This window comes from Dicentrarchus labrax, unplaced genomic scaffold (assembly GCF_905237075.1).
Source record: "Dicentrarchus labrax unplaced genomic scaffold, dlabrax2021, whole genome shotgun sequence".
Taxonomy (NCBI): domain Eukaryota; kingdom Metazoa; phylum Chordata; class Actinopteri; family Moronidae; genus Dicentrarchus; species Dicentrarchus labrax.
Genome location: NW_026136715.1, coordinates 19,202,060 through 19,218,256, shown reverse-complemented (window position 1 = coordinate 19,218,256; position 16,197 = coordinate 19,202,060). Strand labels below are relative to the sequence as shown.

At 37.8% G+C, this 16,197-nt stretch overlaps 2 protein-coding genes across 8 annotated transcripts in view; both read right to left on the bottom strand.

Annotated features, from left to right (window-relative positions):
- Positions 1–30: 30 nt before the first annotated feature.
- On the bottom strand, positions 31–8,882 carry rer1 (retention in endoplasmic reticulum sorting receptor 1). 3 transcript variants are annotated; one of them, XM_051424184.1, is made up of 8 exons: positions 8,759–8,882; positions 6,636–6,717; positions 5,681–5,785; positions 5,125–5,221; positions 4,100–4,178; positions 2,595–2,730; positions 2,005–2,059; positions 31–548 (listed from the first exon to the last, which is right to left on the bottom strand). In XM_051424184.1, exons 2-8 carry the CDS (start codon positions 6,714–6,716, stop codon positions 538–540), a joined length of 564 nt encoding a protein of 187 aa, XP_051280144.1. In that variant the 5' UTR covers position 6,717; positions 8,759–8,882; the 3' UTR covers positions 31–537. The 3 variants fall into 3 exon arrangements, with proteins under 3 accessions (XP_051280144.1, XP_051280143.1, XP_051280142.1); XM_051424183.1 differs by adding an exon at positions 7,227–7,266 and having other exon boundaries at positions 31–2,059; positions 8,759–8,864; XM_051424182.1 differs by having other exon boundaries at positions 31–2,059.
- Positions 8,883–9,025: 143 nt separating this feature from the next.
- Positions 9,026–16,197, bottom strand: part of tp73 (tumor protein p73) — a 28,773-nt gene continuing 21,601 nt past the window's right edge. For all 5 annotated transcript variants that reach the window (XM_051424173.1, XM_051424175.1, XM_051424174.1 and 2 more), the window contains 10 exons: positions 15,936–16,122; positions 15,555–15,670; positions 14,789–14,898; positions 14,230–14,372; positions 13,885–13,973; positions 13,547–13,674; positions 13,133–13,287; positions 12,825–12,957; positions 11,411–11,504; positions 9,026–11,103 (listed from right to left, as the gene is read on the bottom strand). In XM_051424173.1, coding sequence (XP_051280133.1) covers positions 10,702–11,103; positions 11,411–11,504; positions 12,825–12,957; positions 13,133–13,287; positions 13,547–13,674; positions 13,885–13,973; positions 14,230–14,372; positions 14,789–14,898; positions 15,555–15,670; positions 15,936–16,122 — 1,557 coding nt within the window. In that variant the 3' untranslated portion in view covers positions 9,026–10,701. The remainder of the gene's footprint in view (positions 11,104–11,410; positions 11,505–12,824; positions 12,958–13,132; positions 13,288–13,546; positions 13,675–13,884; positions 13,974–14,229; positions 14,373–14,788; positions 14,899–15,554; positions 15,671–15,935; positions 16,123–16,197) is intronic.

Here is a 16,197-nt window from a genome sequence, read left to right as displayed (position 1 = left end):
AATACCTACAAAATACGAAGCCGAGACATGTACTGTTTGAGGGGACACAGCCTCTTTAATAGCATTTGGAGTGAAAAAATTACACTTAAGTTATTAAAATCAAGTTTTTGTTTATAACTGTAGCACAAGAAAACAATAACATGCAATCCATGAGAAACATATTTAATTCATCAAATCTAGAACCCAATTAACCAGTTCTGCTTTCATCAGTTTCAATTGAAATGGATTTAAACACTTGGAAACAGTATGGTGGTTGGAAGAAAAAACAAAAATAAAAATAATCTCAAAAGAATTTCATATTTTAAAATATATATATATACAAATCCTCCAGACAGTCCTTTGAAACACAAACTTTTTACAGGAAAATGTTTTGATCCCTTACTACAGTGCTGATCAAAGTTAAGTAATGACAGATAATCCCCAGCATTCTGATAAAAATTGAGAAAAAACCCCCCCCAACAGGTTTAAAGAAAAGAAAGTGTGATCGACACCCACTTCATCCATTTGTTATAATAAAAGCTCTCAATCTCTGTTTTCTTATGTTTCCTCTGCAAAAGAAAGAGAACAAAAGTTTGCTTGGAATGACTATATTTACCATAACGTTTTTCAAAGTAAACACAGATTATAAAGGACTACAACAGCTAGTCTACACAAATCGAATGGACCTTAGGTTTTGAAACACAGATGGGTAAATGTTTCAAAGAGCAAAGGTCAACAGGGGAAACGTGATTGCTTGACTAATATCACAGATTAGACCTTGTTATGAATTGGACTTGAATACCGGTTGTGCACTTTAAAGACACAGTTTATTATGAATAATTATCCACATCCAAGGGTGTAAAAATCTGAGGTCATTCAAATTCATCAACTTGCCCCCAAAAATAATTAAGAAATTTGGTTTAGGGTTGGCCGACGACAAGGTATCCCATCTGTTAAACTCTACAAAGGCGCAAAAGTAGAAACAACTGATTTAAAGTTAGACTACAGACTACAGGAGGCTAAATAGGCTGGGGTTAGTGACACTCGCTTTAAATTATGCATTCAATGAAGTGGTGGGTGGCTAAAGATTCAAATGAAGTCACCGATAATGAACCATATTGACCTTGCTCTGCTGGCTATGCTAGCAAGAATCAGGTAATACACAGAAATTCAGTAGCCAATTCAAGATAAACATTTATACAAAATTATTTGTGCTAAGGGTAATCATTTGAAGAGATGAATTACAAGAGGTGTTTGTTTATTTTAACTGTCATGAATGCATATTCAAGGTAAATGTGACTAATTTCTCCAATGTGTCTGCATTTTACACAGAATACAACTGGCTGAGACACCAAAGCGTTCGCACAGTTTTATCACAAAAGATGAAATGATTCAACTCGAAGACAGTTGCATTTCCTTCAGATTTCATTTTACACATCTAATCATGTTATTTTGCTACTAACACTACTGACTTTCAATGTATAACTTTTTACAAATAAGTAGGTACCAATATATTAAATCAAAAGTTGGCAGATTTATTTCACTTGGGAGAAGGATTGGAATCACCATCATTGAGAAAGAAAAAAGAAAAAAGAAAATATTTCACTGCAATTTTTTCCCCAGTGCATTTCCTTCTTGATGATTTTATACTTACCCCATCGGTTTAAAAAGGCAAAAGGCAACACTGAGTCTCACCTACTAATGAGCAAATGCAGACCAATCCTAAACTGAGGATTGTGGTCCTCCAAAAAAAAAAGAAAAAGAAAAAAATGGACAAAGGCCATATATCCCAACTAATTTGATCCGTGCTGCTCATATCCTCATCCAACACTGACTCATGGATCAAAACTCATATGTTTCGTGTTATGTTTTCATGTTACTGTCCCACTTACAAAAAAAGAAAAAGAAAATAAATCTCTAACCCTGGTCACTCCCTAGCTGTGACAGATAAATTTCAAATGAGAAGGAAGGGAAGGGTAGGAGGGAGTTTTTAACTAGCAAAAGTTTTCCCTGTTTCGTCCTTGCCTTTGTATGTCCTCTTCCCATGTGTGAAGGGTAGGTATCTGTACTTGACCATGTGCTAGAGAAGGTGAGGAAGAAAAGGAGGAGAATTAGTGACAGGTATTTCAAGAGTTTGCTGATTGCTGGTTCAATCAGGTAGATAACAAAAAGAGAAAGATTTGGCACTTTGCACCAGATATTCAGATATTCAAAATTAAACAAATGCCCTTTATATAGGGTGGACATTACAGAAACACCTGTACATTATAATGCAGCCCTTAAAACACATGACCTTTGTAAAAGTCAATGTTGAGTTTTGGTAAAAAGCTTTGTCAGAGGGTTGTTGAGTCATCGCTATCCAAATACTTGTATTGCATTATATAGTCTGGTGTTCCTGACACTTTATACAGCTCATGTGCAGGGACAGATTTGCTCCCTGTCTTTTGCATTTGCCACAAGCAATAGATATTCTGTGTAATCTGAAGAAAGCTTTTTAAATAAACTGCAGTGTTTTTGCATTACACACTGCATTACACTGTGATTTCAGTATAGCCACAATGTATATGCATGTATTATATGTACTGTGTATATGTCAGTCAATGTATAATTTTTACCTTGATCTGCCTCTTCATGGTGATGCAGAAGAGCATGATGAAGTACATTACAAGTATAGGCCAGAACACTGGCACATTGAAGGCATCAAAAAATGTGCAAATCATGGCGATGACGATGCCTTTTGTCGCCGAATGCCTGCAAAACAAAAGTAATACAACGTCAGTTAAAACTGTGTAACCACATCTTGTGACATTGACAAAGCATATATTAACAACATCCTCTTCTCTAACTCACAGTCATTTAATGAATGTGTCATGTGTTTCTGGACACTAAAGGATATTTCATTTTGGGATCAATGGGGAGAGTAACACGTGGAAGGGATTTATGAATTTATAGCATGAAAAAAAAAAATATTGGAATATGTTTTCACTGAAAATAAAACAAAAACCAACAATTGGCCACACAGGCCATTCGAAAGAACATAGTTTGCAATCACTCTGCACAGTGCTAGAAATTGAGGATGTCCCATTGTCCCAGGGACAATAGAAAATAGCACCTGGGACATAAAGATAGTGTCTAGGACAATTCTGGGACAGAGAAATGTATCATTGCAAATAGAATTCTGTTTATGCAACGAGGAATATATATCATTTTAAACATTAGGTGTTCAAATTCACAAAATGTGAAGTGGCACGAGCTCTATGCTACATCACATGCGCGCTTATACACACAATCAATCATAGAAAGTCTCTTTCGCTAGATTTTGCAACTTTTCAGACCATTTTAGGGGCTTAATTTCCAAAAAGCCACTAGCTACAAATGTAGCAACTAATTCAATCAATCAGGCAAAAGGCGAAAAACACATCCAAAAATAAAAATTCTAATTAATTCCCATGCATGCTACTCAGTCAGCGCAGTCTACAGCTCTTCTGTCTCCCTTTCTTCTTGTGCCATGCTCTCGCTCTTTTTCTCACCAGATCTTTGGATCAGTGTGTTCCTATAGCTTTTATGTAAATAGTTTATTTGACCTTCTCTCTCAAGCTTTCTCTCCGTATGTCTGGATTAGGGTGTTCCTTTAGCCTATGTGTAAATTGTTTGAGGTTGTAAATATTTAAATAGTTTGTTGGATCTTTAACCTCCCTTTGTAGATAAAAAACAAAGAAACTTTATTTCAAATACAATGCCTGTGTAACAAGTTTGTGATTATTTGGCTAAATAATATTAATGTTCAGAGTCCATGTATGGACATTTCTATCACCGTACACCAATCAGATGCTAGTTTGTATTTGCACTGCAGTTTTACAGTGATCAAACAGAAATAAACAGGAAACAGTAACTTAACCAATGACAAAGAATATTGTAAACATATTGTGGATTACAATTTATTTTATTCAGACATAAGCGCAGGAAAAATTAGCAGTGCTTCCATGGCAGACCAGAAACAAAGTTATTAAACTATATTCATTGTGATAAATTAAAGTTAAATTTGGGTGCAATGGTTGTTAAGTCTGGGACAGTTGAAAGTTGGATTTAGGACAGTTGTGGGACACAGAGCTGGACTCACCAGAATTTGAATTCAGGCAACCTCCTGATGAAAGGGCGGAACTCTTCATTCTGCTTGGTAGGAAGGGATGGGCCCTCATCTGCAGGAGACATAGGTTACAAGAAGTTACTTAAACTGAGAAATCTTGACCAGCTATGTCCCAAGCAAGAACAACAACACCACTATCAAAAATATATTTTATTTAAAAACACCAAATGACTGTAGAACTTACTTCTTTAAATAATTTTCACAATCTATCAGTTGAGGCCACATAAGATGAGTAAACTATTTTCCAATAGTTTTTGAAACTAAGCAGTCACCGCTATGATGTGCTGGCTTCCAAGAGATTACTAGTTTAAAAGTGTGGGTTGCAGTCTGACATGTGATTTCCTTGGATGTTATAAGTTTTACTTTGTGGATGTGTTACTCTATTTGTTTCAATCCATTTTTTCGAAGTTACACATTTTCAACTAACTGCAAAACATGAATTTCCACTCCATCCTCAAATGTATTAATGTATAATGGTATTCTGTCCTGTTCAGACAACTGTATATGAAGCTTTCCTACCAACCCTTGTTGTGTATGAGAAAGCATTCTTAAGGCTCTTATACACTCGCCGTTCCCGACCTGTCGCGCGACAATGTGACGTCAAAATGACGTAGATCTCACCACTTTTTTTTTTTTTCAGCTGAGTGCGCCAAAGTGGAAACAGGAAGATGGAGTTGGAGGGCAAGCTTTCCAAGCAAGTGCGCCTCTACAGGCATCTGTACAATCCTTTAATGAAGGAACACAGAGATGCCCAGAGGTGCCAGAATTCATGGCGAGAAATCGCCCAAGAATGTTGGAAAATAGGAGGCCATATGCCGGAATTGTCGCACTACAGGTCAGGAACGGCGAGTGCATAACAGCCTTTAGTAACTTCTGATTTTACTCTGACCTTCGATGGAACTGATATTGAACGTAGTTCATTAATTAATAATGAATTTAATCTAGTACACATGTCCACATTACAAAAAAATTGTTCCGATTGAATTGTGTCAACTTGCCTTCGTCAAGCAGTGAAGGATCCACTTTTGGCGATAGAAAAGCAATGAACAGGTTGAGATGGTAGATTCCCAAAGCATATGTTACTATATACCAACCCTGAAAAAAAAAATAGCAGCATAAGGAACATGAACATTAAAAGGCTAAAAGTACAACTTTGTTAGTAAAAATTATGTAAACTTTTCATGGAAACAGAACAGGCCAAGTAGACAGAAATGTAAAACACACATATCACAAATTTGACAGGTGAGTCACAAGCAAATAAAAAAAGATTGAGCGTCCCCAAAACCATTCTTTCACCTTTGTGAAAATCAGCAGAAACCAAAAACAATGAGCCTTAAATATAATACATCCCAGTACAACAACTGCACATATGACGAGTAATTAATTAGTACTAGTGAATGAACAACTCTCACTCAAACAGTCTAAAAAAATTGGACATTGCAGGGCAAGTGAATTATTTTGTAATGGAATTGCACTATTTACATGGTGACTTCCCTGAGCAAAGAATAATATAGTACAATGGGGGAAAAAATGAAATTAAAACATATAAATTACCTGTAGTATGTACACTCTGATCATGTAGATAGCAGTGAGTAGTAGAGTGGCTGTCCACCGCACTGCATAGAATGGTGTTGACTTGTCTAGCCATGACTGATAGACCTGTTACCAAAAAAAAGGAAACAAGATGTAGCCATCACAGGTAAAGAATATCACCATCAAGTAAGACACAACCTTTGCAAAGCCTCTAAAAAAACACTATCCCTTTTACTTTGTGGAGATAGTGATACTGAATATTAACTGATCACCCCATGACTGTCAATGCCCTAATTATACACACTCACACATTATATATATATATATATATATATATATATATATATATATATATATATATATATATACCATATATATATATCCCTTAACACTTGAACCCTTGTATTTCTCTGCCTGGCTGACCAATACAATTGTACAAATACAAATTGATTGCCACCTTCCTACAGGAGTCAGGATACAAAGCTTGAGGAACACAAATATTGAGTGATAATTTTAACTACAAAGAGGTGATGAATGTGTGATGGAAACTAGGAAACTGGAAGCAAGAAAAGTACTGCTCTGAAACACTGTGCTGCTTATTTGCAATTCATGCAAAGGACATAATATACCTAAAGACACTACTGCTATTCATCGGTTCCTTGGTTCCACTGAAATGACAAGGAAACATCACCTATGTGTGGTAAATGACTTTCACTATGGTGTAAGTCTATGTTTGTGGGTGTTTTACTTTTAGGAACTTTAAATATGAGCACTGTGATAACAGGTACAGCTGCACTGGTCCTGTAACATTCCAGTAGAAGCATTCCTGAAAATAAAATACCACTAGCATAACTACATTTATTCATCCGATTTAAACTTTTACCTTCTTAGCAAAGTAATTACACTGGTTGCTTGACGGTCAACTCCTTAATTGTGTTGAGTGATAATGACGTGATCTGTGTGATAGACACGTTACCTGTCCAATCCGTGTGAAAAAGGCAGCTACTACAGATGGTTTCCCATGGATTGACTCCCCAACACTGTCCCCTTCTGACATTCTGCCAGTGAAGAAAAAGACATTTTGATTAGTGATGCCTGAATAAAGACAACTTGGCTAATCTGCCTGAAACAGTCAGATAGCAGAAGGCAGTACCATTATGCACAAATCTAGCTGGCTGGAATTTCAATCAAGTTTGTAAGACATCAAAGTGGAACTATTTCCAGCCCATGTGGTTTTTGTGACACACTTCAACATTCACTTCACTTGTTGTAGTCTTTTGTTTAGTAATGTTTGACTTCTTTGTAGAGGTAAGTGTGAAATGCAGGTATTTTAAAGTACCGTATACATGGTACAACTGGGATACAACTTCAACAAGACCCTCCTAAAATGGAAACATGTACACCCGATCTCCAAACGTTAAAGCCTGAAACATGTCTAATTTCTGATCTACAATCATGATGCTGTGATTCATAAATAAGAAATAAAAATCTAATAGCATTATTGTCATGAACATGTTCTTTGAAAAATATAAAATACTTTATGGTATCATGGGTTAAAGTAATTTACCTTCCAACGAGGCCTTTTCAAGAGATAGTCCTAAGGGTCCCTGTAAATATGGATGTGATTATAGCAGTTATGGGCCATTAATACCATAACAGCCATTAACAACATGAGTTGTTTTAAAGTGCTAATAATAAACAACTGGTATGCTTAAAGTGGTCCAAAGAAAATATGAAACAGCAGAAAGAGAAAATGAGATAGTTCTCTCTACATAGACCAGTATAGTAACCAGGTGTGTTCTTTATTCTACATAAACTCTACTTTAGTACTGAAGGTACTCTCAAATAAACCATCCAGTAAGACTAGATCATGAGATAATACTACTACTGCAATTTGCGATCAGCTTTATAGAGAACCATCGTTTGGAGCTGTACAGAGCAGGATCTGGTGTCAGTCTCTGTCTTATGTGCACTCTTTCAAATGTGATGAAGTGAGTCCAGATGGGCATCTTTCTCAGGTACACATGACCATTGTACGGGGAGATCAGACTGATGTCCATTACGGGAAAGGGAGAAATGGCCTGGAGAACAAAATCTAATCGTCGCTTTGTTAAAATTAACAAACTCAGACACGATGTTTGTAGCTCAAACCTAGCCAAAGGCGACATATTTCGGCCACTTATAGTTTGGACATTTCAGAGATCCACTGACTTTGTAAGGAGCGGACAACGAATTAGCTAGGCGACGTTAGCTGGTTGCCCCCCTTTAGAATCGTACTTTGGGTTGGTGTTTCAGATATTTGATTACCAACTCGCACTGTGTTGTCGCAGCGACTACAGCTCATTTTAATGATTCACTTTGACACGTAACGATAGCTTAAAAAGGCAAGACCGTGTAGGACTGTTTGTGGCTATGGCTAACGTTAGCGGCACATCTAGCTAATAGGTTTAGGCAGTCCAGAAAGCACCTAATAAGTTATATTTTATCAAACCAGGCTCTCGGGTGAAACCACAACATGGCTACGATTGAAAAACACGTTCAATAACAGATACTAACGTTTCGTCGGTGACATTATTTGGAAGTTACTCTCGTTAGCTTACAAATTAGCCCTCGAAGTAACGTTAGCTAAGTAGCCATAAATGTACATTGCCCTTTCGCCTGAATTACCGCTTGTTATGGGTTATGTAGTTTTAGTAAAGTTTCATTTAACGCTCATCGGGCCTAACGGGGACGTATGCAACTACATTTCCCACAACTCCAGCGACGAGCGCATGAAAGCCTTGAAAGAAAATGTAGTTCGTGAGTCCCTCGCTCTGCATTGCAATGAACGTGTATCATGAAGACGTTGAACTACAAATACCATCAAGAAATTTGATAATCTGACAACTCACTTCCGGAGATACAGTACTACGTTGTCAACGGTTCCACAGCTAGCCAGCTAGCCCAGTTTATAAATCAAACTATTTCCTCGTAGCCACATCCGTACTCACTGAATTACACAATACTTTTGAAATGCGTGTCTTAATTTCATAACCTGTCTGCGTCTCTCGGTTGTGTTTGCAATTGTAGTAAAAATAATCAATGACAGTCCTTTCTTACCTGATACGGCCGCTGTGTCACTACCCGGCTCTACCTAGCTAGCTAACCTAGCCACCTCTCGTGCAAACTGGTGTGAACACGTCAGTACTTCCGCGAGGATTGGAAGATACGGCAGGCCGGATAGTCCAGCCCAGAAAACGGCGAACGATGATGAGCCTTGCTATGACTGCAGCCAGTGGGCTATGGGAGCACACAAGCGCATACACCTCTCTGTTCGAGTAATAGAAATAAATAACACCGTAGCTTTGACTTTGATGAAGAGAGAGATTAAAGGAAGGCAGATATTTTAATATTCATAATTTTAGGTAAAAACACAATTTAACAACCTCTGAAACTAATGGACAGGGATGAACAGCAATTGTTATATAGGTACACATCTTAATAATCTTTACAAAACGTGTAACAAAAAAACTTACCAGGAATATCAAAACAAGCACTAATTCTATTTACATTGTGGTAATGCATAATACTGATCATAAGCACAAATAATCCTAAATTATTTTACTTTTAAAGCATTAAAGTGCTCTTTCTTTGACCAGTTGGTGGTAAGTGAGTGAAAGTATGTGTGTTTGTAAGTCAGAAGAAAATGGCTGCAAGATAGGTACAAATTATTATCATGGTACAAATTTATGTATGTGTTACTACAAACAATTTTTACACCATTACTATAATTGAACCATGATTAATCATGCTGGATGGCAATCAGGAAATAAAACTGGAATGTTGCTATTGATATCCACAAACAAGTGCCATACTTGATACATCACACTAGGTACACAACTAGCTATAATCAATATGTGAGGACCTTGCCCTGCAAGGTTTTCAAAATACACAGGAAAGGACAAAAGGACGCTACTGTCTTATCTAGTGTCTTGGTAAACAGGGATGCTATTCTTAGTTTATCATTCACAATTCTGATTGAGTCCCTGCTGTTCAGATATAATACTGATTTTGGATTGTGTTTTATACAAGAATTATAACAGTTTTTCCTATGACTTAATAAAAAAGTAATGGATGCAATGTCTAACTTCTGATATTTAGTGATTTCCATTAGGAATTTCCATGAATACACACTTAATACCAGAGCCCATGAACAGTTTTAAACAATGAAATGAAACGGGCATACTGAACTAAGAGTCATCAAATTATCATAGTCATTAAAAATGTAAATGACTATGTCTTCCCTTAGCTGTGAGATTGATTTACCATTCAATTCTATACATTTGGTTCAAACAGGAGATACACCATTTTGAATCTAAATACCCCTTCTCAAACACATCTAGTCCAAAACATTTACAGGATACAATATATACATTTGTACAAGTGAAGGAAAACTGAGAGAACAATAAATAAGTCAACTGAGAACAATTCAAACACAAAATTGAAACTAGCAAGTTGTGACGTGTGATACATCTACTGTGACCTTTGTGCGATTGTGCATTTGCTACATTTCATGTTCACCATAAATGTAATTAGATGCTGTAAAAGGAAAATGTGTCATGTATTATTGCACAGTGCAACCAAACAATATCTTATTTTCCAGAAAAAAATTATATTTCCCTCTTTTAACATGCACTTATCAGAGTCCCAAAAAGGTATAGTCCAGACCATGTGTGTTTAGCATTGCCGTGACAATGGTATTGCCACAGTGGTATTTGCTATTTAGACTTGAGATGTCCACATGTATTATCTCATGTTCAATCTTCTGGGCGGAACAATTGTTCCAGCACAAAAATAAAGATTGCACAGGAAAGTGCATTAACACACTGAAAATGTCCCACATTCAAAATGGAACTTGATTGTCCGCAAGATCATCACTGACTGAAATACGACAGTAACACCTAAAAGGACATTTAAAGACCCTATCCACATGCTTTTTACTCAGTACATAGGCTGATGCTGATAATAATATTGGCAAAACAGTCCAAAGATTCTTTTCTGGCTCAGTGAACATCGCTTTCCATGAACTCCTCCTTGATGGAGTGCTTGCTACGTGACAGCTTGCAGTCGGGCATGTCGAAACCAAAGTCAGCCCACTCATCGGTAGCTGCCGCCATCCCTGACGACCCAACGACCCCTGACCTGTTGGGGATGGTGATGGTGTGGCGGACACGAAAGTGCACAGCTTCCATGACGCGCTGACGTTGCAGTTCCCCACCGGCAGCCCCGATGGCCGCCATGGCAGAGGCAGCCATGTTGCTGCTGGAGCGAAGAAGCTGCTGGCCATGATAGTCATGGTGATGAGAAGAGGCAGGCAGTTGGAGCGGAGCACCTTGTTTCATGTCCTGCAGACCTCGCCAGATGGCAAGGCGGGACTGCTCCGGTATCTTCAGTGCACCTAAATCCTGGTGAAGGCACAAAGTTAGACACTTGATGAGATTGTTGTGAAAAACTATGAAAAGAAGGCGGAAAACAAGTTTTTGTGAGTGCATCATGTGTTATGTGTTCTTATACACAAAAAAACATGGGGCCTCCGTACCTTTAGTAAGACAAGGCTTTTCTGTGTTCTGTTCACTTTTGTTTTTTCTTTCCTTCACTGTTTCATTTTTACTTTATTTTATATAAAGCGCTATACACAAAATGTATACATAATTTGTTATCATAGGTATTATTTTCACTGTGAGATTGTGAGTGCAGGAACGGAGTGGTTACCTCCATGGAGAGAGTCTGGAGATGGTAGATAGACTGGAGGCCTTGGGAGGTGAAGTACTCAATGAAGTTCTGACAGCCCAGACTGGTTAGAAAACTGTATGGGGAGAAAAGCAGGGCTGCTTAGACTGCCATTAGACCACAGCTACAAAGCTGAAAAAAGGACTATAATATATAAATCATTTCACTTCATTGACAGTAATGAAAAATGCAGTTGTGCTTGAGTGGAATAAAGAATATCCTAACTTAATAATTAGGGTCAGCATTTATTTTTAGACAGAAGAAAGAAAAGCACCTCATTCTGTTATGTTACATCATTATCTCACTATCTACTCAAGCTTTTATTAGTTTATTTCAAAACTGAGTGAAAGAATTAGGGCACAGACCTAGCCTCAAGTGTACAGAAACTATACATCTTGATGGATGCAGTAGAAGTGAAATCATAAACATGCATTTTTATTAATGATTCATAAGGCCATTCTTGCTTTGATGAAGAACCTTTATTATAAATACATGAAATGTTAAAGTTTTGGCAACATACAGTGTAATCGAAAAAAAAAGCTAATTGTGCAATTTAACTGTACAATAAACATAACAATCTAGAAACATGTTAAAAAATGTTAAAACTGCAAAAGCAAAGTATTAAAACGTCTGTATTGACACATTATCTTAGACTATGAATTCAAATTAAACAGAACTTAAGCAATGGAAATTTCTTTTGAAGAAAATTCGCAGTAGTGCATTGCAAAGGAAGGCTGTATACACAGTGACAGTGTGAATAATTTTAGATGTAAGTGTGTGACACACTTTGGGCTTTTGGGTGACATAACAAACCCTCTGGCTGTCATAGTGGAGGTCTACAACTCTTGAGCAGCTTGGCTGTGTGACCAGAGTAAATAGACATGATCAATGTGCTGTTTTTTTAATGGAAGCTAATCAACACATCTGATATAGACACTTAGCGTACGCAACTAGTAGGAGCTCACACACTTTTCCCTTTGACCTAAAACACCACTAAATTAACCTACTCCTATAACACAACCTTTCCAGGTAAGGTATCTTTCCAGCTCTATTATGTGTAGACATTATTTCCATGCAGCCAATTCCCCAGTGGACCTTCATGGCACCAGCCATGGTTGTGAGGAGATTTGTGAGGCAATCGCAAGCCTTTAGAAAGCAGCCATAATTAAATCAAATAGACTGTATAACACAGTTTCATCTAGACACATTTTTGCTGCAAAAGGGAACCTTTCCAAAAACTGTAAAATCAAATTGCAAATTTGGAAGAACATGGCCAAACAAGTTAGCTGTTTTGGCTTCAACATGGCACCCATTCATAGTTAACCCAACAAGTGAATCTGATTGTCTGCTGGCGCTTTACAGGAGGATAAAGGAGTGTCATTGGAGGGTGAGGTACCTGACAAGGCTGGGGTCAGGGTTATACGGAGGGGGCGGGCTGCAGTGGGAAGCAGACACTATAGTCTGACTGCTGTGTCCACCATTCATATCACCATTGGCCTGCATGTGGTGGCTGTTGAGCATGTTTGAACCTGTGAGAAAGGGAGGGGCGATCAATAAAACAATGAGCAGCAAAATAGCGTAAAGAACAGTACTATAATGGCTCTGTTAGCATTAATATTTTTTGATCAAAAATCTTTACAACAAATTTGATTGAAACATGCTTTATGAGTACATCTGATTTGAATCACACACAGAGATACTGACCCATATGAGCTATGGAGGTGGGGGCAGTGTGGTGTTGCTGGGGCTGCTGCCCCACCAGCTGGTTGACTGAGGGCGGTTTGCTGAGGCCTCCGTGGGCATGAAGCTTGTTCATGTTGGACAGTGGAGAGTAAGAGGAGGGGGATGCTATATGGCTCCTAGAAAAAACAGGAGAATGTGGCTGAGGTTAGAGGAGTGTTGTGAAGACACTTCACAACAGTTTGATGAAGTTCACAAGACTTAAATTTAAACTGAACTTCTTCTCTATATTTTACTCACAGACTTATGCTGAAAGTATCTGTGTGTTTTTATGTGCATGTGTTTGGGATGATCAAATCTTTTCACTGACACATTTATGTACAGTGTGTATGTGTGAATAGCAGCAGGTATCTGTGTGCGTATGTTAATGTGACTCACGGTCTCTGCAGAAGTTGCTGCTGTGTTTGTTGTCTGTAGGAGTCCACCAGTGGCTGTGGCACCAGCTCCACCAGCTCCAAACTGTCTTTAATCTTCATCAGCAGCTCAAAGTTCTCCCGACCACGAACCTGAAATAAATACAATGCATACAATAACATTGCATAACCCAGGCAGATTATCATTTTTAAAAAAGTTAGATGTTTGAAACAATGGTAACTGACTCTCTTGCAGTCAGCATAAAATTTCCATACATTGCTACATGAATAAATTTGACAATTTATAAGGCTAAAATCTCATACATCAAGTCAATATCATCTGAGTATGTGAAAGGCTCTTACAGGAATATAGTAAATCTCTTCTTCTCCATGCCGCCTCTTCCTCATGTTAATATTCGGACTGGGAATATTTGGCGGACTCTGTTTGAAGTCTGCAGACGACAGAAACAGAATCATAATCAAACGGGTTTCTAATGCATTTCACAATCTCATTCTTTTTGAGGATAAGGATATGTTAGACCATTTATATAATATATATATCTATATATATATAGATATATATACAGATATATATAATAACAGCCAGACAGCAAGACAAGATATACAACACAATACATGAAAAGTAAAAAGTCACAGGATCTGATGTGTATTTAACATGAACGCATCATTCAGTTTAATTCAACTCACTGCGCTTGTTGGCACTGCCATTTTTAGCCACACTGTCATTCAGGGCCTGTTGTTCCCTGAAATGGTCCTCATCTGCTTTGCGGTCTCGTCCAGGACATGCACATATCCGACCTTCAAACGATCTTCTGCCCAACACCTGACCCCTGCAGACATGATTTGGAGTATGTCTTTACTATTCAGTTTCACTTAAGCTTGGTGGATCAATGCACTGAACAGTCTCAGATTATACTCTATGGCTACAATTATACTTATTTAAACTTTATGCAAAAAATACGTTACCATGGTAAATGTTACTGAATATAAATATCTGTAGTAATTTAAGTGGTATATATAATGTGTTTTGCATTATTCTCTGCTTCGTATTGAGATCTGGTTTGGTTATTATGTTCTGTATTATTTACCAACATGTACTGTTGTAAAACATTTGTAAATCCATCAAACCAAAGTACCCAGAAAGAATAAAAATAAAGTCACAAAATACTGAGAATTGCTTTTTAAATTCAGAAAAAGGACTTAGTTTGAACTGTCTGTGTGTATGAGTTGTGAATTGTTGACTTACTCCCTGGTTTCCAAAGTGATGATGATGAGGATGGGTCTCCTGTTCATGCCGCCCACACAGCTGCTGTTGCACATAAAGTTATACAGGATGGTGGTAAACTCAGTCCCCACCTGAAACACAAAGCAATTAATCTCACTAATAAGTGGATGCTGAGGAACTGATATATTGTTGGCTGAGACTCTGACACTTACAAAGGAATTTCAGGTTTTTTATGGCCCAAACTATTTTCCTTCAATCTGCACACAAGCCAACCTTCCATTTTACAGTAAATGTGAGGAACTCGCCACCAGAAGGCAGTGTTGTAGTGCACTTTGATGTGAAGCAACACCATTGTGCTTTTCATTAATGTCCTCAGGTGCTATCACAGACACAATGGTTTCTCACTCTTGTGCTTGTTTGGACATGGCCACTATCTTTATTTATAGATGTGCTTCCTACGAAGTAGCTCACTGAAATGATTTCTTTGGTATGAACTTGACAGATCTTGAACAACAACATTTGGGCAGAATGTACAAAATATTAAGGACATTTCTCATATATTGAGACGTAATCTCATCTGTCAAAGGCTTTCTCTACGTTTACATTTATAATAATAACAGAAATCAAAGAGGACTCACCTTAATAATGAAAAGACTAAATATCCCAAATATTTTGAAGACCACTATAGAGCATAATTCATAATGTTTAAAGTAATAAGTCCAGTTCCTAAGAAACCTAATAAAATGCATTGTGTGTCTCAATACACAGTAGCTGATGAACTACCAACCTGTGGAGCCTCATAGGGCACGAAGACGCTCTGCCGGCCAGTGACAGGATCATCCACGTACTGAGAGAGGTTATTCCCCTCCACTCGGATCAGGTGACTGGCCGGGGCTGCTTGACCTGTGGAGAAAATGATGGAAGAAAGGTGAGGAGAGAGTTGATCTTAGTCAAAGCATCACACATATAAGACACCAGACCAAGACCAGTCTCAGTTTATTAAAATTTAAACATGTTTAGGGTAAAAATGTACACAAAGTTATGATTAATTAATTATGCATCTTATCCTCTCCTGGGTGATTTTACAGTAATTGACTTGATAACCCAAAAGTATTGTCATATTCTTGGGAAAAATATAAAATTATGGTCAAAGGACTATTCTTAATACCATCATTAAAGTCTCGTCCCAGTTCGTGGTTGGGGCACCGTTTGACCACTTCTGTGACATGCTCCGCCTTCTTGTAGACGGGCATGGCTCTGATGATGCTTCCATGTGGAGGAGAGGAAGACAGCTTGATTTGGATTGGACAGGTCTTGGCAATCTGACAGTAGAGCTTCTTCAGCAACGGAGAGTACTGGGTGGGAAAAGAGCACACACAGGGCCAGAAAGGCTCTAGTTAGTGATCTGGGTTGGTGAATGGTAATTTGTG

Coding starts and splice junctions, on each gene's coding strand:
- rer1 (XM_051424182.1), bottom strand. CDS start 6,716: ATGTCAGAAGGGGACAGTGTTGGGGAGTCAATCCATGGGAAACCATCT. Junction 5,222..5,680: donor TCAGAGTGTACATACTACAG/GTAATTTATATG, acceptor TTTTTTTTTCAG/GGTTGGTATATAGTAACATA. Junction 4,179..5,124: donor TCCTTCACTGCTTGACGAAG/GCAAGTTGACAC, acceptor TGTCTCCTGCAG/ATGAGGGCCCATCCCTTCCT.